Source organism: Octopus sinensis, linkage group LG22, assembly GCF_006345805.1.
Source record: "Octopus sinensis linkage group LG22, ASM634580v1, whole genome shotgun sequence".
In the NCBI taxonomy this organism is placed as follows: domain Eukaryota; kingdom Metazoa; phylum Mollusca; class Cephalopoda; order Octopoda; family Octopodidae; genus Octopus; species Octopus sinensis.
In genome coordinates this window covers 8,393,224-8,417,681 of record NC_043018.1, presented here as the reverse complement: position 1 = coordinate 8,417,681, position 24,458 = coordinate 8,393,224, and the positions used below count along the sequence as shown (strand labels likewise).

At 38.8% G+C, this 24,458-nt stretch overlaps 1 protein-coding gene across 1 annotated transcript in view; it reads left to right on the top strand.

Annotated features, from left to right (window-relative positions):
* LOC115223159 (hexokinase-2) overlaps window positions 1–22,542 on the top strand; it is a 79,105-nt gene extending 56,563 nt beyond the window's left edge. Inside the window, exons 5-11 of the mRNA XM_029793586.2 lie at window positions 7,057–7,156; window positions 9,272–9,351; window positions 11,090–11,202; window positions 14,015–14,173; window positions 19,348–19,487; window positions 21,084–21,220; window positions 22,300–22,542. Coding sequence (XP_029649446.1) covers window positions 7,057–7,156; window positions 9,272–9,351; window positions 11,090–11,202; window positions 14,015–14,173; window positions 19,348–19,487; window positions 21,084–21,220; window positions 22,300–22,446 — 876 coding nt within the window. The 3' untranslated portion in view covers window positions 22,447–22,542. The remainder of the gene's footprint in view (window positions 1–7,056; window positions 7,157–9,271; window positions 9,352–11,089; window positions 11,203–14,014; window positions 14,174–19,347; window positions 19,488–21,083; window positions 21,221–22,299) is intronic.
* Window positions 22,543–24,458: the final 1,916 nt, after the last annotated feature.

Here is a 24,458-nt window from a genome sequence, read left to right as displayed (position 1 = left end):
GCCGAGGTCAACTTTGCCTTTCATCCTTTCGGGGTCGATTAAATAAGTACCAGTTACGCACTGGGGTTGATATAATCGACTTAATCCCTTTGTCTGTCCTTGTTTGTCCCCTCTGTGTTTAGCCCCTTGTGGGTAGTAAAGAAATAGGTATTTCATCTGCCGTTATGTTCTGAGTTCAATTTCCGCCAAGGTCGACTTTGCCTTTCATCCTTTCGGGGTCGATAAATTAAGTACCAGTTGCGCACTGGGGTCGATATAATCGACTTAATCCGTTTGTTGTCCTCTCTGTGTTTAGCCCCTTGTGGGTAGTAAAAAAATAGATATGATAGGGAGAAGAAATAAGGGTTCAAATTGTTGTTGTTTGGTCTTTGGTCAGCTCTGAATGAGTCAATTTGGATACAAAAGCATTCCAAATATGAGCATCATGTCTTTTTGACAGGTATTATCATCATCATCATCCATCATCGTTATCATCATCATTTAATGTCCATTTTCCATGCTGGCATGGGTGGGATGGTTTAACAGGGTCCAACAAACTGTACTAAGCTACATTGTCTTCTTTAGTATGGTTTCTATAGCTGAAAGCCCTTCCTAACATCAACCACTGATGGTATTTTGTCTGCCGTTACGTTTTGAGTTCAAATTCCGCTGAGGTTGACTTCGCCTTTCATCCATTCGGGGTCAATAACTTAAGTACCAGTTCACTGGGGTCGATGTAATCGACTTAATCCGTTTGTCTGTCCTTGTTTGTCCCCTCTGTGTTTAGCCCTTTATGGGTAGTAAAGAAATATATATCTGTGTAAATCTTGTATATATGTATGTATAATTAGATCTACATTATAAAGATAAGTTTAACTCATTAACTTAACGCATAACATCTTCATTAAAACCACCACTGAATTTAGGACATTTATATTACTTATACTCTTGTACTCTTGTTTCAGTCATTTGACTGCGGCCATGCTGGAGCACCGCCTTTAGTCGAGCAAATCGACCCCGGGACTTATTCTTTGTAAGCCCAGTACTTATTCTATCGGTCTCTTTTGCCGAACCGCTAAGTGACGGAGACGTAAACATACCAGCATCGGTTATCAAGCAATGCTAGGGGGACAAACATAGACACACAAACACATACACACACATATATATATATATATACATATATACAACAGGCTTCTTTCAGTTTCCATCTACCAAATCCACTCACAAGGCATTGGTCGGCTCGAGGCTATAGCAGAAGACACTTGCCCAAGATGCCACGCAGTGGGATTGAACCCGGAACCATGTGGTTGGTTAGCAAGCTACTTACCACACAGCCACTCCTGCGCCTTATGCGATATTCCATATTTTCCAGGTAGAATGTAGTTGGGTCTGAAGGGGGTGGTACAAACTTAGCAATATATGTTTTATAAGGAAAGCAAAATTTCCATTCAAATAGCAATTGCCAGATGATTTTCTGTTCAAGTCTAACCATTTTAAGTCGTAGTGGAAATGCGACCTATGTTGCAAAGAGGCATATGAATATTGTATAAATTTTATAATTGAAAAATTAATTATATTTTGTACAAACGAATATACCAGCCTATGGGTGCAATAAAGTGGACTTGCAGGTACAATAGCACCTGTGGGCAGGGGTATCCCCACCCTGGCAGTAGGCTACAGTTTGAGGGAGATTTGACTGCTATTTAATGTTGACTCATACTATTATAGTTGTAGTGGTTTAGGCCGTGTAGTTGTAGTGGTTTAGCCCATGGTCAGACCCAACTGAGTAGAACTTTCTAGACATGATCATTCCATTTAAAACGTTCTCTTTTAATGTAATATGTCCCATTTTTAAGACAGGTTAGTGTGGATCTGAGGGAGTGTTTGGCTGCTATTTTTGTAGGTTTTTAACCATCTAATGGTTAACGGTGACCTGTATTTGATATGATCATGGCCTGGTTTTTGACCACACACACTTATAAACACATGCTTACACAAACACACATACACACTCATATTCACTCTCATACACATTAACACACACACATATATGCAAGCATTCGCTCTCTCACATGCTAACACAGATGTTCAACACACATAAACACGCACCTGCTCACCAGTCTCTGTGATAAAGTGTAATTAAAAAAAAAACTAGTTCACTTATTTAGGACTTTCCACAATCTCTCAAGTGGTTGTTTTAGTAAAGCTTTAGTTTTATTGCTTTGTTTTATAATCTGTTCAGTTTCTTTCTTAGTATATTGTCATTGTCATTATTATTATTGCCACCACTGTCATCACTACCACCACCCCACCACTACCACCATCCCCAACTCTACCACCATCCCCGACTCTACCACCGTCCTCACCACTACCACCGTCCCCACCACTACCACCATCCACACCACTATCACCCCCACCACACCCACCATTACCACCATCCCCAACTCTACCACCATCCCCACCACTACCACCATCCCCACCACTACTGCCATCCCCACCACTACCACCATACCCACCACTACCACCATCCACACCACTACCACTGCAACCAACACCATAGTGATGATGGTGATTGTTGTCGTCATTATTTAGTGTCCATGTTCCTGTTTGGCCAGTTTGACGAGATACAATTGACCCAAGAACTGCATTGCGCTCCAGTGAGGTCTGCTTTGGTAGGGTTTCCAGGGCTGGATACCCTTCTTAATGCCAACCACTTTATAGCATAGCATTATATTGGGCTGCTTTTTCACACCACCAGCATCAGTGCTGTTACCATGCAACATTCATGACTACAAACCCCAAGGAGTAGGGGTCAGGTTTATGCTAGGAGAAGAGGTGTCTCAGTATGATAGAGGGTGGAGGTGGCACCTCAAGGTACGAAATGAATAGGAGTGAATCAGAGCACAGGAATTAGGAGTGTGTGTGTGTATTATAGTGAAATCCCTGAAATTCCTAAGGGAAATAATATAATTCTGTATTTCTGAGATGCCAACGTTGAGACCTCATTGAAAGTTTTGTAAGCCTTAAAAATTCTCTCTGTCACTGCTTACAGGCATAGCATAGTGGATAAAGGCATTGGTTAATGCAGTGCAGTCACCTAGAGCTTCTGAGATCAATCCCAGGCAAGGCATCGCAAGGTGAATCACAAAACACCTGAAGAAGGTTGGAGCATACACAACCAAAACTGGGAAAATAGCAACCAAAATGAGGGCTCTAGTCCAACTAATGTAAATGGTGTACATAAGCAAAACATGTTTCCAATAGTATTGAGCTTTATTTGATAACCAGCTGATCTAGCAAGTGGGGCCTCATATCAGTGACGGGGGCTGGTGCGCATTGATGCCGTTGAGAGGTAAGCCCTGAAATGGCGTGCATTCTCTCCTGATGACCCCATACACTTGCTGGCTTCCGGTATGCGGAGTTTTTGACTGGTAGCACTTGCATGTGCAAGTTGTTTGCAAGACATCAATACCATCTGATACTATTTCTTGGTTGTGATTCCTAATAAAAGTGTAACTGTTTATCTTTTTCTAATGGTATATGGTGAGACTTGAACCAAGGACGCACAGTTACTCTTTTACTTGTTTCAGTCATTTGACTGCGGCCATGCTGGAGCACCGCCTTTAGTCGAGCAAATCGACCCCAGGACTTATTCTTTGTAAGCCCAGTACTTATTCTATTGGTCTCTTTTGCTGAACTGCTAAGTGACGGGGACGTAAACACACCAGCATCGGTTGTCAAGCAATGCTGGGGGGACAAACACAGACACACAAACATATATACACACATACATATATATATATACAAATATTCGACAGGCTTCTTTCAGTTTCCGTCTACCAAATCCACTCACAAGGCTTTGGTTGGTGCAAGGCTATAGTAGAAGACACTTGCCCAAAGTGCCATGCAGTGGGACTGAACCCGGAACCATGTGGATCGTAAGCAAGCTACTTACCACACAGCCAATCCTGCGTTGGAGCAGATACCACAAGATGTCCGGTCTGACACTAAGAACCTCACCAATTCCACCCACCCTCTGTTGGTTTTATATTTATGAAATGATGAAAGACAAAGTTGACCTCTACACAGAGGTCAGAACAAATGTCACAAAGAATTCTTTCAAATGTTTACAGGACTCTGCCAATTCACCACTTTTGTGTGTGAGAGAGAAAGATAGAGAGAGTATTTTTATAAACAAATGTTGAAGTGCTAAAGTTGATGTTTTAGAAAGGAAGGACATCTCAAACACAGGAGAATAAGGTGATCTCTTGCACTCTAGATTTCTTTCATTTTTGAAACGCATATGTATGCATTTAAAGACAGATAGATTGACCGATAGGTAGGTAGAGAGGTGGAGGAAGAGATAGGGAGAGATAGCCAAATAGCTAGATTGATAGATAGATACGTAGATATAGATAGATAGATACATAGAGATAGATAGATAGATAGATACATATAGATAGATAGATAGATAGATAGATACATATAGATAGATAGATAGATACATACATACATAGAGATAGATAGATACATAGATAGATAATTAGATAGATACATAGATATAGATAGATAATTAGATAGATAGATAGATACGTAGATATAGATAGATTGATAGATGGATACATAGATAGATAGATAGATACATATATACATACACACGTAGATAGAGACACACAGACAGATAGATATAGAGTGAAAGAGATAGCAGGTAATGATGCGTTATTAGAGGTAAATACTATCATTATATCTGAAATCTATTTAAATCTGTCATTACTATAAATGCTCGTTTCAGAAGTTCGTTATGTTTTTTTTCTTTAAATTTCCAAAGGTTGATCTCTTTTACTACGTAGTTTTGCATTAAAAAAAAGGACGTTGTTTTTCCAAAACTAATGACTTTTTGACTGTTGATTGTGTTTGCTGGTTCTAGTTTGTGACATGGCAGTACGTAGACAATCAGTAACTTTATCTAAATAACCTTTCTGTTACCCACTGATGAGGGTGACGTCTGTGTGTGTGTGCATCATTTTATGCACTTACAGCTTCTGGAAACATGATCTAGGTTTGGTAGGATAATCAAATATGTATTTATTTCATCGTCATCATCATCATCATTTAACATCTGTTCTCCATGCTGGCATGGGTTGGACAGTTTGTCAGGAACTGGTAAACCAGAGGACAGCACCAATCTCAGTCTGCTTTGACATGGCTTTTACAGCTGGATGCCCTTCCTAATGCCAGCCACTTTCCAGAGTGTTTGTATTTGACCCTGTGCCTACATAAAAACACCATCCGATCATGGCCGTTTGCCAGCCTCCTCTGGTCCCTGTGCCAGTGGTACGTAAAAAACACCCACTACACTCTTGGAGTGGTTGGCATTAGGAAGGGCATCCAGCTGTAGAAACACTGCCAAACCAGACTAGAGTCTGGTGCAGCCTCCATGGCTTACCGACCCCGGTCGAACCGTCCAACCCATGCTAGTATGGAAAATGGACGTTAAATGATGATGATTATTATTATTATTATTGAGTGAGAGAGCAGTGCATGCCATCAAAGTGACTCTGGGGTAAAATATGCGAAGCCCAGTATACCCATCATGACTACCTGTCTGATAAGGTTACACCAGGCACATGCATCACAACCATATGTGTGTGACATGGTGATCTCATATCAAGATAAACAGAACATGACCTTGCAGGTGGACCCAGTTAGAATTTTCTTCTGGTCGAGTAACCCATCCTACTCAAAAGGTCCCTGAGTAAGGGTTATTTAAGGATGTTGAACGAAACACCCAAATTTCCTGAGGTGAATTATTCAAACCCCAAAGAATCCCTCTCAACACATGGCTATGATGCTCCCCCACTACTTCTGCTCGTGATCAAAGATGCACATATCGTCAGCCACTGAGGGACATGCTCAACTGGTTACGGTCAAACAACTGACAAGCAAATCTGTGGTATTGAGCAGAATATTTGCTGTAGCCCATCTTTTACACCAAGACAAAACAATGTACATGATAACACTTCCAATCAATTAAGATCAGAAGCAGCGAGAGCCACTGCCTGGTACTGCATCAGGGAATATTATTATTATTATTATTATTTATGGTGGCAAGCTGGTAGAATCGTTAGCACACCAGGCAAAATGCTTAGCAGTAGTTTCCCCATCACTACATTCTGAATTCAAATTCCGCTTAGTTGACTTTGCCTTTCATCCTTTCAGGGTCAATAAATTAAGTACCAGTGAAACACTAGGGTCGATGTAATCAACTTGTCCCCACTCCCCAGAAAATTCAGGCCTTGTGCCTTTAATAGAAAGGATTATTATTATTATTAGTATTATTATTATCATTATTATTATTATCATCATCATTATTAAGGCAGTGAGCTAGCAGAGTCGTTAGCACACTAGACGAAACGCTTAGCAGTATTTTGTCCATCACTATGTTTTGAGTTCAAATTCCGCCTAGGTTGACTTTGCTTTGCATCCTTTTTGGATCAATGAAATTGAAATTAATCAAAAAATCAATGGAAATTGTAGCTGTGATACCAGTGCCAGTGGTATGTAAAAAGATCCATCCGAATGTGGCCGTTGCCAGCACCGCCTGGCACGTAAAAAGCACCCACTACACTCACGGAGTGGTTGGCATTAGGAAGGGCATCCAGCTGTAGAAACACTGCCAGATCAGACTGGAGCCTGGTGCAGCCTCCTGGCTTCCCAGACCCCAGTCAAACTGTCCAACCCATGCTAGCATGGAAAGCAGACGTTAAACGATGATGATGATGATGTAATCAACTCATCTCCTCCCCCAAAATGGCTACCCTTGTGACAAAATTTCAAACCATTATCATTATTATTATTATTATTATTATTAAGGTGGTAAGCTGGCAGAGTCATTAGCACCTTTGGCAAAATGCTGAGTGGCATTTCGTTTGTCTTTATGTTCTGAGTTCAAATTCTGCTGAGATCGATCGACTTTACCCTTCCCCCTCCCCACAAAAATTGCTGGCCTTGTGCCATAATTAGAAACCATTATTATTCATTTCTATAGTTTTGCATTTATTTATTTAATTACAGCCAGTGAAAATTGATGTTGTGGCTGTAATCAATGATGCTGTAGGAACTTTGATGTCTGCTGCTCACACTGACCGAAAATGTGAGATTGGTTTGATTCTTGGTAAGTAATGAAGCCCACAACTTCACATACAAACATTCTCTTGATGCATTTCATTTGATTTCTTTTCTATTTTTATTTTTTTGTCAATTTATGTCAGAATATTTGGGGGAGGTGTTAATAAATGGTGTGGGTGGAGGTAAAGATTGTTGAAAGCTGGAAATATAACATTTGAGTGGAGTTTGAGTGTAGGAATTACATAAGGTGAGTGGAGGTGTGAAATATGTGAGTGAGAGTGTTACATCACATCTGTGTGTGTGTGTGGGGGGGGGTCATACATATCATCATCTGAAAAAGATTTTCTAACTAGAAAGGGTATGGCCTGGTCAGCCTGTAATGATATGCATAAGATCTGGTCATCAAATCTAAGTAGAGATTTCAAACTTAAAATCTTCAAAGCCACAGTCTAACCAATTCTACTCTATGGCTCAGAAACCTGGACGTTATCAAAGAAGCTTGAGAGGCGGTTGGATGGAACTTACACTCGCCTCCTTATGAGAGCTCAAAATCTCTCGTGGAAGCGTCATCCAACCAAAGTACAAATATATGGGAAATTACCACCTGTATCATCTCTTGTGAAAAGTTAAAGAGTCCAGTTTGCTGGACATTGTTGTAGAGATGAAAACAAGGTAATTTCTACTCTTCTCCTCTGGAAGCCATCTGCTCGCGATACCAGAGGGCACATACTCTCCTACCCTGATGTAATCTCCAGGGATATAGGCTTCCAGCAACAGGACCTCCGTAATGCTATGATAGACCATGAAGTCTGGCGTGGCATAGTAAATTCCATTGACTCAACCACGGTCGAACAATGATGAATGATAATGTATACATGTGCATGTATAGCACTTTAGGCAACTGTCTTGTACTATAAGCTGAAGGCTTTCAAAGGTCTTGTAAGTAGATTTGACAGAAATTGAAAGAACCCCCACCCCACTGCGAAATGCACACACACACATATACATACATACATACATACATACATACATATGTACGTACATACATACATACATATGTACGTACATACATACATACATATATACGTACGTACGTACGTACATACATACATGCACATAGATACACACACATGCACGCACACACATATATATCTTTGTGTCTGTGTTTGTGTCCCACCACTGCTTGACAACCAATGTTGGTTTGTTTATATCCCTGTAACTTACCAATTTGATTAAAGAGACTGGTAGAATTAAGTACCAGGCATTAATGAAAAAAGTATTAGAGTCAATTCATTTGACTAAAAAATTCTTCAAACCAGTGCCCCAGATAAAGTTATATATATATACATACGAACCACATGGTTCCAGGTTCAGTCCCACTGCGTGGCACCTTGGGCAAGTGTCTTCTACTATAGCCTCGGGCTGACCAAAGCCTTGTGAGTGGATTTGGTAGATGGAAACTGAAAGAAACCCATCGTATATATATATATATATATAGCCTTGGGCCAACCAAAGCCTTGTGAGTGGATTTGGTAGACGGAAACTGAAAGAAGCCCGTCGTATATATGTATATATATATGTGTGTGTTTGTCCCCCTAGCATTGCTTGACAACCGATGCTGGTGTGTTTATGTCTCTGTTACTTAGCGGTTCGGCAAAAGAGACCGATAGAGTAAGTACTGGGCTTACAAAAGAATAAGTCCCGGGGTCGAGTTGCTTGATTAAAGGCGATGCTCCAGCATGGCCGCAGTCAAATGACTGAAACAAATAAAAGAGTAAAAGAGAGAGAGAGTAAAGAGTATGTCTGGAGGCACATGGCTTAGTGGTTAGGGTGTTACGCTCATGAGTGGACAGGATGATGCATTGTGTTTTGAGCAAAACACTTCATTTCACATTGCTCCAGTCCACTCAGCTGGGAAAAATGAGTTTTCCTGTGACACTGGCATTTTGTCCAGTGATGCAATTTATATGCTACAGAATCTGGGGAACAGGCCTTATGAGCCAAAGGCTTAGGAACAACTTTTGACCCTTTTTTTTTTTTTGTGATATGTGCTCCAGCATGGTCAGAGTCAAATGACTGAAACCTGTTAAAGAATAAAAGGATATAGCATAGATTACCAATCAGTGTCAATTATTAATAAATGTTTGTTTGTGTTTTCCAGGAACAGGATGTAATGCTTGTTATATGGAAAAGCTTGAAAATGTGGAAACTGTTTCATTAGATGATGATGAACCTCAACAGGTAAGTTCTTTGATCTTTGAAAATAAAGTTAAACTTAGAAATTACCAAATATAGAATTTGTGTTTGGTTGATGCCAGTGCCACCTGACTGGCTCTCGTGCTGGTGGCATTTAAAAAGGACCATTTGAGCATCGTCGATGCCAGTGCCCCCTGACTGGCTCTCGTACCGGTCACATGTAGAAAGCACCATTGAAGAGTGGTCGATGCCAGTGCCACCTGACTAGCCCCCATGCTGATAGAACATAAAAAGCATCACTACACTCTCAGAGTGGTTGGCATTAGGAAGGGCATCCAGTTGTAGGAACCTTGCCAGATCATATTGGAGCCTGTACAATCTCTTGGTTTGCCAGTCCCCAGTCAAACTGTCCAACCCATGCCAGCATGGACAGTGGACATTAAACAATGATGATGATGATCATCATCATCATCATTTCTTTATCTTACGTTTTAAGATCCTCCATCTTGACAACTAAAATGTTTAATACACAAAAAGTGGAAGAATTATTTCTTAACAAATTATATTTATTATTACACTGATGGCATTGAGATCAATTACATTGGGCTTACAAAGAATACCTTTAAGATCAGATACAACCATCACTCTATTCAATTACGTCCAGGGATGTTATTAATGTTACTATTGTTGCTTGTTGTTGGCATTATTGTTATCATAATCATTATTACTTTTGTGTTGTTGTTAAGGCAGTGAGCTGGCTGAATCATTAGCACACTGGCAAAATGCTTAGCAGCATTTTATCTGCCTTTGTGTTCAAATTCCGCCAATGTTGACTTTGCTTTTCGGAGTTGATGAAATAAGTACCAGTTCAGCACTGGGGTCAATGTAATCGACCAACCCCACTCCACTAAAAATTTAAAGGTTTGTGTCTCTAGAAGAAAGGACTATATCTTATTATTTCATCATCATCATCATCATTTAACGCCCATTCTCTATGCTAGCATGGGTTGGATGGTTCGACCGGGGATCTGGGAAGCCAGAAGGTTGCACCAGGCTCCAGTCTGATCTGGCAGTGTTTCTACAGCTGGATGCCCTTCCTAACGCTAACCACTCTGTGAGTGTAGTAGGTGCTTTTTACGTGCCACTGGTACAGGTGCCAGGCGAGGCTGGCAACGGCCACGATCGGATTGGTGCTTTTTACGTGCCACCAGCATGGAAGCCAGTCAAGGCGGTACTGGCATCGGCCACGTTCAGATGGTGCTTTTAAAAAATATATTTGTATATGTGACTAAATGTGTCTTCTTGTTTTATCTTGCCATGGCATTCACCTGGAGTGGGGGGTTTAAGCCAACTCCTATTGAGTTCACCGTGTTGTGAGTTTCAAAGGGTGATCAGCCTCTGCGAAAACAGATCCCATCTGTATTAGCACTAAATATGTGTGTGTGTGTGTGTGTATAAAGATCTTTAGTTTTGCTTTAGACATTACATCTAAGGCCATGCTGGAGCACTTCCTTTATAGACATGTGTATGTATTTTATTTCTGTATATTTTAATCAAGGGAATGCCAGGGCAGAGCCCATAGGCCTTGCATCCTCTCTCGTGCTAGTACACTTTGCATCAATATAATTGTTGTTTAGCTTGTACTTCTATGAGTGTGCATACATAAGTGTATGCGTTGAGTGTGTATGAATGATGTGAGTGTGTGTGTTAGAGAGAGAGACAGACAGACGGGCAGAGAGAAATACCCAGACTAAATGCTTCCTAAATATTCTCTCTCTTCCAGGTGATCATCAATACAGAATGGGGTGCATTTGGTGACAACGGCTGTTTGGATATTGTCCGTACAGAATACGACAGAGAGTTGGATACATACTCTATCAACCCAGGAAAACAACTGTGAGTTTCATCTATAGATATGTGTATATGTATATGTATAAATATATGTGTGTGTTTAGGCAGTGAGCTGGCAGAAACGTTAGCACGTCGGGCGAAATGCTTAGTGGTATTTTGTCTGCCGTTACGTTGTGAGTTCAAATTCCGCCAAGGTCAACTTTGCCTTTCATCCTTTCGGGGTCGATTAAATAAGTACCAGTTACACACTGGGGTCGATATAATCGACTTAATCCGTTTGTCTGTCCTTGTTTGTCCCCTCTATGTTTAGCCCCTTGTGGACAATAAAGAAATATATGTGTGTGTTTGTATGTGTCCACACACACACACACCATTTTTTATGGCTGTGTGTATCTGTTTGTTGTTCCGTGAGTGTGTTTATGTGTTGCTCTGTGTGTGTGTATGTGTTATGAACGTCTGTATGTATTGCTCTGTGTGTCTGTAGCGGTGCATTTGTGTATTACTATGTGTATGTGTGTCACAGAGATAGATCATCTCCATCAATTTTGTGGGGCTTCGGTAAGTGATGTGTGGAGGGAGAGAAGAGAGAAGCCATGATTATTCTTGGCTGACCGTAATAGGAAGAAGCAGTATGGCAGGATATTGAGATTTTTTTTCTCAGGCTGAAGATGATTTGATCCAACTTGGTCAAAATAAAATATTTGCAACCAGAAGATGAACACTACTGTTAAATACGTGCATGTGTGTGTGTGTGTGTGTGTGTGTATGTAACAATTATAGCATGGAAAGCATATATTACGGAGATGTACTTACATAGCAAGTGACCCGATCTGAGATCGTGTGCTGGAATGAAAACAATTGTAGCGTGGAAGGTGTTTATAAGCCATTTAAGAAACACACAAAAACTGTTAGATTCACTTCAACATCATCATCATCATTTACCGTCCGCTTTCCATGCTAGCATGGGTTGGACAGCTCAACTGGGGTCTGTGAAGCCAGAAGGCTGCATCAGGCCCAGTCTGATCTGGCAGTGTTTCTACAGCTGGATGCCCTTCCTAACGCCAACCACTCCATGAGTGTAGTGGGTGCTTTTTACATGCTACCCGCACAGGTGCCAGATGGAGCTGGCAAACGGCCATGGACGGATGGTGCTTTTTATGTGCCACCGGCACGGGGGCCAGGTGAGCCTGGCAACGGCCACAATCGGATGGTGCTTTGTACGTGCCACCGGCACAGGGGCCAGGCGAGGCTGGCAACGGCCACGAACGGATGGTGCTTTTTACGTGCCACCGGCACGGAGGCCAGTCGGGGCGGCGCTGGCAACCGCCACATTTAAATTTAATTTGTCAAAATATTTTCGGCGCTTTGAGACCGCGACCTGTTCACTGACAAAGCTTCATGCTGCATATAGTTATTGAAAAACACACAAGGACCGTTAACTGCATTTAAACACTTGATGTTAAAATTTAGTATTAAAATTTTCATTGTACCAACTGTGACCTGGTCACTGATGTTGTTCCACTACAACAGAATTGGTGGAAGAAATAAGAAATAAGGCGGCGAGCTGGCAGAATTGTTAACACGCTGGGCGAAATGCTTAGCGGTATTTCGTCTGCCGTTACTTTCTGAGTTCAAATTCCACCGAGGTCGACTTTGCCTTTCATCCTTTCGGGGTTGATTAAATAAGTACCAGTTATGCACTGGGGTTGATATAATCTACTTAATCCATTTGTCTGTCCTTGTTTGTCTTCTTTGTGTTTAGCCCCTTGTGGGTAGTAAAGAAATAGGTATTTCGTCTGCCATTATGTTCTGAATTCAAATTCCACCAAAGTTGACTTTGCCTTTCATCCTTTTGGGGTCGATAAATTAAGTACCAGTTACATACTGGGGTCAATGTAATCGACTTAATCCCTTTGTCTGTCCTTGTTTGTCCCCTCTATGTTTAGCCCCTTGTGGGCAATAAAGAAATGAAAATTGGTGGAAGAAAAGGTTTGTCACCAAATAATAAATTTTAAAGAAATGTTTGCATTTAGGAATGGCTAGTATGTATCTTCCATACTAAAATTGTTTTAGTATCAACACAACACACAGTCTCAGATGAAATCATTTGCCTGACAAGTAATTCTTCGATATATACATACATATATATAAATAATCAAAGTCAAACTGAGGGTGAAAAAATTGGATCTTAATTTAATAACACCAATTTAACACCAGTGGTCTAGCGCATAAAAGACTGAGATTCAAGTAAATATTATTAATACACAAATATGAGAGAGAATCCACTATGTGGACGCTCTTACGCTAGAGATAGATCCACAAGGGTCACAACCACTAAGAATTGTTCTCAAGAGAAAATTTAGCACACTAAGAACGTAAGCGAGCAGGACAAATGAAAAATAACAAAAATATAGATTAAATACCTGAATCTAAGCCTGAAAGCAATGAAGTCATAAAAGAATCATCCATAACTTGCAGTGAGCAACATTTATTAAACGTTATTACTGTTATTTCTTTATTTTCTGCAAACAAAATGCACAAAAAAGCTACACGTTTGCATTATGTTATATATACAATAATAATAAAGGATGTTACCATATACATTTTTACAAACCAAGGATGTTATATAGACCTTCTTGACTCAAGTTAGAGAAGGGGTGCGTATTATGCACAAGGTTTAGGTTTTCCAGAGGTACAGCTCCCTAAAAATCCCCTGCGTATTATACTCGAGGATTTATGGTATGTATGAGTCTCTAGTAAGTTGTAATATTTGTTTGATGATCCATGTACATGTGGCCTTTAGGCTTATTTAACCTGTTATTATTGTCTTTATTATCATAATCTTCTTCACTTACAGGGTTGAAAAAATGATAGGTGGAATGTACCTTGGTGAAATTGTACGGCTGACACTAGAAAGATTGAGCTCTGAAAAACTTATCTTCCGTGGCATTGATCATGATTGTGATTTATTCAACCGTGGAAAGTTCTACACCAAATATCTATCTGAAATTGAAAGGTTTGTGTGTATTTTTACATTGTTTTGTTATTGTGAAGGTGCATGGCCTAGTGGTTAAGGTGTACAGCTCACAGTTATAAGGTTGCGAGTTCAATATTTGGTAGCATATTGAGTTCTTGAGTAAGACATTTTATTTCATGTTCACCCAACTGCCAAACAGGAGTTGTACCTGTATCTCAAATGACTTGTACCTGTATCTCAAATGACTTGTACCTGTATCTCAAATGACTTGTACCTGTGTCTCAAATGACTTGTACCTGTATCTCAAATGACTTGTACCTGTATCTCAAATGACTTGTACCTGTATCTCAAATGAGTTGTACCTGTATTTCAAAAGAGCCAGCATTATCACATTCTGTGCCACAAGACTGCACCAAGCTCTGCTCTCTGCTTTTGGGAGGGCTTCTTCAGCTGGAGAGCCAACCAAATGCTAACCACTTTACAGAATGTACTGAGGTCTTTTTTGGGGTTTTTTTTCATGTGGAACCAGCAGCAGCACAAGACCTTTCAACTTTGGGGGAGAAATATTGAGGGATAAAAAAAAAGGTGTCGGACATTAGAAGAGAAACATGGCTGCCTCATGTGGAGAGAGAGAGAAAATGGTGAAGTGTGACAGGAGTGAGGAGCTGAGACCATGCACCCATGTAGCAGGAAGATGCATAGAGGGAAGTGTAGACTGGGGATTGGGGGAGAGTGAGGGGATGAGTGAGTTCACTATATATATATATATAAATTTTAAATTTTGAATTTTATATTTTATTTATTTTTTATTAATTAATTTTATTTCTATGTATTGGTTTATGATTTTCACAGTTTGATTTGCCTAATAGTGGTTTTATCTCTAATTTTATATATATATATATATATTTATACTATAAAATTAGATTTAATCCTAAATCTAATTTTTCCCTGTAAGATTGGATTTTCTCCTAATATTATATATATATATATATATATATATATATATTTATACTATAAAATTAGATTTAATCCTAAATCTAATTTTTCCCTGTAAGATTGGATTTTCTCCCTAATATTATATATATATATATAATTAATATGACTCAATGGCTCAGAGTTTCGTACATTAGCACTTATCAAAGTTTTATATATAAATGTATATATAAATTTAAAGGACTGACCACTAAAAGTGGACAGTCTATATGCTAGATATAGACGTCAAAATCACTATTTTTTGACGTCTATATCTAGCATATAGACTGTCCCCTTTTAGTGGTCAGTCCTTTAAATTTTGCTTGTAAAAAATATTTTTAATCTTCAGATTTTTTAAATATGCTAGGCCACTGGTTTTAATTGATTAATATCAATTTCTACCCTTATTTAATTTTAAATGTATATATATATATATATATAGGTATACACTCATATTTTGAGTTCTATTGTTTCCTGTTTTCATCACCAAACCTATACATACATACATACATACATACATATATATATATATATATATATATCATCATCATCATCGTTTAATGTCCGCTTTCCATGCTAGCATGGGTTGGACGATTTTGACTGAGGTCTGGCGAACCAGATGGCTGCACCAGGTTCCAATCTTGATCTGGCAGAGTTTCTACAGCTGGATGCCCTTCCTAATGCCAATCATTCAGAGAGTGTAGTGGGTGCTTTTACGTGCCACTGGCACGAGGGCCAGTCAGGCGGTACTGACAACGACCACGCTCAGATGGTGCTTTTTATGTGTCACTTCCACGGGATCCAGTCCAGCGGCACTGGCACACACAAATAACAACAGTTGGATAGTAGTTCATTACAACTTATACACACATATATATATAACGATTTGAGCAAGGAAAAAGATTCGAGCGAGGTCATCGCCAGTACCGCCTGACTGGCCCCCATGCCGTGGCACGTAAAAGGGCACCATTCGAGCGTGATCGTTACCAACATTGCCTTACTGGCACCTGTGCTGGTGGCATGTGTAAAAAGATTCGAGCAAGGTCATTGCCAGTACCGCCTGACTGGCCCCTGTGCCAGAGGCACATAAAAGCACCCACTACACTCATGGAGTGGTTGGCATTAGGAAGGGCATCAGGCTGTAGAAACTCTGCCAGATCAAGATTGGAGCCTGGTGCAGCCATCTGGTTCGCTAGCCCTCAGTCAAAATCGTCCAACCCATGCTAGCATGGAAAGCGGATGTTAAATGATAACAGAAAATAAGATGATAAAGGGAAACGATGGTTATGTTATGAATTTCACGCCTAAACAAAATACACACACGTGTGTGTGTGAAGGCTGAAGTTGTGTGATTCTTATCTAAAGTGTCCATTGTTCAGATAGGTTAAATACATTTATATAAAACCTCTCTATTAGGTGCTGTGAATATCTTAATGAAGGCCACTGCTGTTATCATCTGAAACACCTTATCTATGGTTCTTAGCATTTTCATAAATTAACAGAATGTTAATTAGGTTAGTCATGGCACGACTGATGCAGTGTGTTAAATAATTGCTTAAAACATCATAAGATTCTGATATTAGTTTGGTCATATCTTATCAAAGATAATACTTATCTTATTTATTACGTGTTGTTACTGGGTTGTGTGCCACCTTAGGTTTTGTGTGGTTCAACTGAAAGCCATGCCTCCTACCTTTACCTGTCTATGCTTTATTGTTCTGGCCACTGTCTTCATACTAACATCCTTTTCACCTTGAGCCTCTGTTGATGGTCTAGGACTCATAAGGTCAGTTTATCCAGTTTACATGGCATATAACTGACCGAGGTCACAACAATCCCATTGAACAGGACACTGGTCCATTGTAGGTTTCAAGGCCATCAATTTTAAAGGAAGGCAACAAGTTGATTCCATTAATCCCAGTGCATGACTGGTACTTTATTTTATCAATCCTGAAGGGCTGAAAAGTAAAGTTGACCTTGACTGGATTTGAACTCAGTGTGTAATGAACCAGAAGAGATGCTTCTAAACATTTTGTCTGATGCACTAACGATACTTCTAGCTCACTGCTGTATATGGTCACTTGACTTGGTAGAAATAGCAGCCAAATATCCATCAACTCATACCCTACAAATTTAAAAGTGAATATATATAATGTGATTCTTAGGTACCAGCACATAGGAAAAAATGAATGGAATGGGCATGGATGGAATGTTCTTGATCATGGGTCTGTTCAATCAGGGTTGAATTGGAGTTCAAGACAACAACCCTTTTTTTATATGCCTCAAAGCATCAAGGAAGTTTCTATGTGGTTGTTCAACCTGCTAGAAGTAGCAGTCAAATTTTCCTCATATCACATTGGGTAATGTAGTTCAAGATAGATATGCTATGCTTGAAGGACACTGCAGCAATAACTATGAAAATAGTTCTGTTGGATCAGGGGCAAACTTGGGGCCAAACAACAGCTTTTTAGGCTTGGTTACCTGTCTGTCCTTTAGTATTTTTCTATTCTCCCTCAAATTCTTAAAATGTATAATAATGAAATTATTGTATACAGTGCTCAGGTGCACCACAACTTGTCAAAAAGTGCGTATAAAGTGTATGCAGTAATGTACAAATACCTCGGAAGTGAACAGTGTATGAGTCAGATAGATACATGCATGTGTATGGAGGGGAGAAAATCAGGTGTAGTGTTGGCGAATCTCAGAAAGCATGGAAGTTTTGAAGGATGCAGTGCTCCGACAACTAACAACTGATGCCGGCAGTTTGTTCCATGCTTCAGCAACTCTCAGCGTGAAAAAATGTTTCCGAAAGTCATGGGAGCTGTGCTGTTTTCTGACTTTGTTAATATGTCCACGGGTGTTAGACGGGTGGAGTTTGAATGCTATCCCTTAATCCCTTTAAGTTACTCTCTCCAAAGAAAGTTTCTGTTTGAAATGCTAAGAGCTGCATCTTGTGTCACATCATGATCATCAATGCCTGACCACGCCCGTCTCAAGTCTTAGGACCCACGGGGCCAGTTATCTTAGGACTCACGGGGCCAGTTATCTGGTTTCTATGATGTATAAGTGACTGCGACCATATTTCCTCTGAACAGGACAATGTGAAATGAACACGAAATGAAATGTTTTGTCCAAAAACACAATGCACTACTTGGTTTAGGAATTGAACCTGTATGTGTATGCTTCGTGAGACATACACAAAACTCAGATTTAAACCTTCTATTTATAATGTAAGAGACATTTTATTAAACACTTGCTCTGCCCTGGCGGCTGATTATGTAAGGGAGATAACCACTTCTAATTTAATCATGGCATTGTTAGAAGTTTCAATTTTAATTGAAAGGCAACGAAGAAGATGCACAGAATATACATGTTTTTTTACTCTCTCTCTCTTTGTAAAGATTTTAAAATTTCTACTTCAAAACACTTGCTTAGTAATTTAATAAAATATATCTGAATTTATTATTTTCAAAACTAATTGAAGCTCTTGTATAGTGAATATTTTTTAGAAATACAATCAAGATAAACCCGCTTGAGATCACTCTTGGGTTTGTGACAGAAGCTTCCTGGTTTAAAGTGATCTAAATTTAAACTTTCCAGTAAAAGTTCTTGTTAATTTATGTTCGAAACATTAGCTTAACCCTTTCGTTACCAGCCCAGCCAAAACCAGCTCTGGCTCTGTAGTACAAATGTCTTGTTTTCATAAGTTTTGCATTAAAATATACCACCAAACCTTAGTTGCAATTTATGTTCCTAACACTAGCTGAATGATAACTAAGTTATTTTACTAAATTCTTTGTTATATTTAAAATAATTGAAAGAAACACAGAGCATCTCAAAATAAATACAGTAACGAAAGGGTTAATAATGATGAAGCTATTTTACTAAATTCTTTATTATTTAAAAAATTAATTGAAAGAAAATTAGTGTAATTTCAACAAACCTCATCATTTAACTTCCATATTCCATGCTGTCATGGGTTGGACAGTTTGACAAGATCTGATGGATCCATGGACTGCATCGTATTCTAGTGTTAGCTTTGGCATGGTTTCTACAACTGGGTGTCCTTCCTTATGTAAACTACTTCACAACATGTACTGGGTGCTTTTTCATGCCCTGCAGCTCACAAGACTTGGAAACCTAAAGGAAAGAGGAGCTTTTTATGCTGGGAGATAATGGTTTAAGGTATGAAAGAAGGATTTTCATTTCTCTAAATTTGTCAATTTCTTTGTCTTTTGCAGAGATAATGGAGAATTTTTTGAAAACACAAAACAAATTCTTGAAGAACTCGGTGTTGAAACATATACTTTGGAAGACTGCAAGATTGTGAAATATGTGTGTGCCTTGATATCAGCTCGTGCTGCGTTCCTTGCATCTGCCGGTATGTAACATTTGTGGATTTCCAGAAGAGGTTTTCTTTTTTTCTTTCTTTGGGATGGCATGGTAGTGGCAGCAGCAGTGGAGATGGTGGTGGTGGTGGTAGAAGTACATCAGCTCCTGATTTCTGTAGAATTAAACAGGTGAGTAAAAGATAAACCCACATCATGAGCAGGGTACCACCACCACCACCACCACCACCACTACCACCACATGCCTTTTATCTTTTTACTAGTTTCAGTCATTGGGCTGTGGCTATGCTGGGGCACTGCCTTGAAGGGTTTATTTAGTCAAGCAAATCATCCCCAGTACTTATTAGTCTTTAACCCTTTTGTTACTGTATTTATTTTGAGATGTTCTGTGTTTCTTTCAATTATGTTAAACATAACAAAGAAATTAGTAAAATAACATCGTTATCATTAAGTTAGTGTTAGGAACTTAAATTGTGACTAAGGCTTGGTGGAAGATTTTAATTCAAAGCTTATGAAAACAAAACATTTGACCACTGAGCCAGAGCCGGTTTTGGCCAGGTTAGTAACAAAAGGGTTAAACCTGGCACTTACTCTATTGGTCTCTTTTGCTGAACTGTTAAGTTACAGATGACATAAACAAACCGACATTGGTTGTCAAGCAGATGAGTGAAGGAGACAAAAAACAGGCACAAAGACACACAAGTGTACACAAACATACACACATATATAATTATCATCCTCATCATTTTATATCCGTTGACCATGCTGGCATGGGTTGGACAGTTTGACCAGGGCTGGTGAGCTGAGGGGCTGCACCATACTCCAGTCTGATTTGGCATGGTTTCTATGGCTGGATGTCCTTCCTAACACAAACCATTCTGAGAATATATATATATATATATCATCATCATCGTTTAACATCTGCTTTCCATGCTAGCATGGGTTAGATGGCTGCACCAGGCTTCAATCTTGATCTGGCAGAGTTTCTACAGCTGGATGCCTTTCCTAAAGCCAACCACTCCGAGAGTGTAGTGGGTGCTTTTACATTCCACCGGCACGGGGCCAGTCAGGTGGTACTGGCAACAACCTCGCTCGAATCTTTTACACATGCCACCGGCACAGGTGCCAGTAAGGCAATGCTGGTAACGATCACGCTTGAATGGTGTCTTTTATGCGCCACCAGCACGGAGGCCAGATAGCTGCTCTGGCAACAATCACGCTCAGATGGTTCTCTTAATACCCTACTAGCACGGGGCTCGAGTGCCAGTAAGGCGAAGCTGGTAACGATCATGCTCGAATGGTGCCTTAATATTAGCCCATTGTCTGTATCATAGTGCATTGTTGTACCAATCAAAACATTTTATTCTTTACAAACAATACACAATGCTTCAAGCCAACAACAACACTCACTCATGAGACTTTGTTTGACCCAGCTCTATTGTAAAAGACACTTGCACAAGGTGTTGCAGGGTGGGACTGAACCCGAAAACACTTGGTTGCAAAGCAAAATTCTTAGCACCAGAACCATGCCCACACCTGTGTTAATATTAATAGTTTAAATGTAAAACCTGTTGCCCCATTGTTAATGGGTTAATAACTTATAAAAAACGTCTTCATTCTTTTCTTAGGTATTTCAACTTTAATCAATTCTTTGAAACGACCTGAAGTAACTGTTGCCATTGATGGTTCCCTGTACAGATTTCATCCACGCTTCCACAATTTAATGTCTTTGAAGATCCAAGAACTCGTTGACCCAAGTTATAAGGTAAGATTTGATGGCTTTCATTCTTCCCACTCTCAAAACAAAATGATAATGATAATATTGTATACAGTGCTCAGGTGCATCACAACTTGTCCAAAGTGCATATAAAGCATATGCAGTAATGTCTGGGAAGTGAACAGTGTATGTTACAATGTTGTATATGTTGATACCACAGAATCTCCAGATGCCTGATGGTTGAGAGAGAGAGAGAGGAAATGTAATTGATAAAAATGAATTGAAATCTTCCTACATCCATTGTATTGTGTCACTCAGCAAGGTGTCTGCTCCAGTTTGTCTCCCTAATGCAAAGTAGATTCCATACATTCTTCATTGAACTCCTTTAACAATTGATCTAAACCAATTAAATGAGTGGGAAATTAATGTAACACACTTGCATATCCATGTGTTTATGTTTACAATCTCCAACATAAATAAATAAATTTATCATAGATTTGTATGTAAGTATATATATATATATATATAATATATAATGAAATATACAGTGCTCAGGTGCACCACAACTTGTCAGAAAGTGCATATAAAGCATATGCAGTAATGTACAAATGTCTGGGAAGTGAACAGTGTATGAGTCAGAACAGTGTATGCTTGCGTGTATATGGAGGGGAGAAAATCAGGTGTAGTGTTGGCGAATCTCAGGAAGCATGGAAGTTTTGAAGGATGCAGTGCTCCGACAACTAACAACTGATGCCGGCAGTTTGTTCTATGCTTCAGCAACTCTTAGCATGAAAAAATGTTTCCTAAAGTCATGGGAGCTGTGCTGTTTTCTGACTTTGTAAATATGTCCACGGGTGTTAGACGGGTGGAGTTTGAAAAGGTGCTGAGAATTATTGTTTGTAAGATGGTTAATAATTTTATGGGTGTCTGCCAAGTCAGCTGCCAGACGTCGGAGTTTCAGTGTGTCCATGCCCAGGGAATTAAGGCGTTCAGAATATGGCAAATGCCTGATGGAGGGTATTCTCTTGGTTGCATCAATATTACCATCAAGAGATGAAATCTCCTTTGATTGTTGTTGTTGTCGTGATTGTTGTTCTCTGACGATGTTGTAATAATTCTATTTTCAGTTTAAACTGGTTCTTTCTCATGATGGAAGCGGTAAAGGTGCAGCTATTGTCGCTGCTGTCACAACCCATAGGAAGACAAATATCCACGACAAGAAGGTGTCGCCCCAAGTTGGTGGTAATTGTATTCCAATTGCTGTGCAGACATAAGAAAAAAATATATATGTGAAATAAAAAGAGAAAGAAGAAAAATTTTTTAAAAATCGTTTTTTTTCTTTTTTCCTTTTTTTTCAAAACCGTCAGACAGAAAAAAAAAAAAAAAGAAAACAAACAGAAAGGAATGGAAAAAACCAAATTCTATCAACAACATCAACACAAATTAAAAACATTGTTAAAAGAAAGAAAAGTTTGGGGAAGAAGAAGATAAAAAAACAATCTCTTTTTTTTGTTTATTTGCAAAAATAATCTTGTTTATTTTAGAAGTTACCGTTCAATTATTCTATGTAGATAATAATTGAACGCAAAGCCAATAGATTCTTATAATAACCTTTTATAGTATATTCTTATAGAATCCTATGGTAAACTTTATAGAATTAGAAAAACTAGACTATTTTTGGTCTTATATATTTATATCTTTTTGTTGCTGGTTTGAGGTTATATAATTTTTTTTCTTTTTACTTTCTTTCCTTTTCTATTTTTTTCTTTCTCTCCTCCAAAATTTTAATTTTTATTGCATAAACCAATCATGTGTACATGGAAATTAAGAGAATCTTCTTAATTATGTAAATAGAATGTAAAAAAAAAACAGAAAAAAAAATAGTAATAAATAAGTTGTCTTCAATGAAATATGAGGAAAAAGTAGAGATCTTCCATTAACATAAGGAACCGGTGAAAAATTCTTTGATGTGTGAATTTAGTTTTCCTTCTCAAGGCTGCATAAAATATAACCAGATTTATTTTTTAAATTTTATTTTCTGTATTTACTATTGCCAGTGCAGATTGCTATCGTATGTAGACTGTGTGAGCAAATGATCCCTTACACGGTCGTTTGATCTGCTAGAAATAACAGCAAAACCTACCTCAATTTACACCCAACCATTTTAAAATTGGAGAAGGACACGTTATCGGATAATGTAGACCTATAGATGCAAAAAGGAAGGATGGTCATAGCTGGAATTGCTTTTTACTCTACAGTAAGTTTGCTCAATCAGGACTGCCTTGGGGGTGGTTGAGTGCTTAAATAACAACAACAACAACAAGGCAACTAGCTATTAGATGACTTTTTGAATTCTAGTGAATTCTAAATTTGTAAATAATTTTTGAGAGACACTTGCCACTGAGAACTAGCGATTCTTTAGCAATTTGGAGGAAGGCACTGTTCTTCTCCATCTCTCATTTTTTCCTTTCTCCTCTTCTATCAGCCCTGCTGATTAAAAACCACCCAAAACCACACATTTGGGAAATTTATTGGAGAGACTTAATAAACTTTTGGGATAAACGTATAAAAGTTTTCCCCATTGTGGCCAGTAAAAGTCAGTCATATATATATATATATATATATGTATATATATGGAGAAAAGAAGTTTATTTCCATGCAGGTAAGGATATAAGAGAATTGGTTTTGGGGTTTGGGGTTTGAAAATGCACCTGAGTCTTAAAATTCTTTAATAAAATACCAAAATATAAAATTTTAAAACTACAACTCATTTTAGGACTAAGGTGCATTTTCAACCCCAAAACCAACTCTACTACATACGTATGTATATATATATATGTAATGCTATGCTGTAGTGGCAAAAGAGTATTCAATATATTAGAATTTATTTATTTGTTCAAATTAAAATTCATTTAGCTTATCTATTCTATGGAATATTCCTCAGGTCTGTTGTGATATCCTATAACACTTGCCTGATGCATTCCTGGAAATGGTAAACTCAAAGTTGCAACAGTGAAACTTTGGCTTCAAAAACCATACAATGTGCACACACACACGTGTGTATATATATATACACATATATTTGTGTATGTATGTGTGTGTATATATATATATATAAATGTGTATGTGTGTGTATGAATACCTGTTTTTTCCTCTCTGTGTAGATCTTGGTCGAATATTTCATTTTAGCATATGGTGCTATGGTTTGATACTGCAGTCCACAGACACTAATACACAGAAGTCCAAAAATCTTTAACTGCTCAAATTTTTTGTACTTCAAATTAAT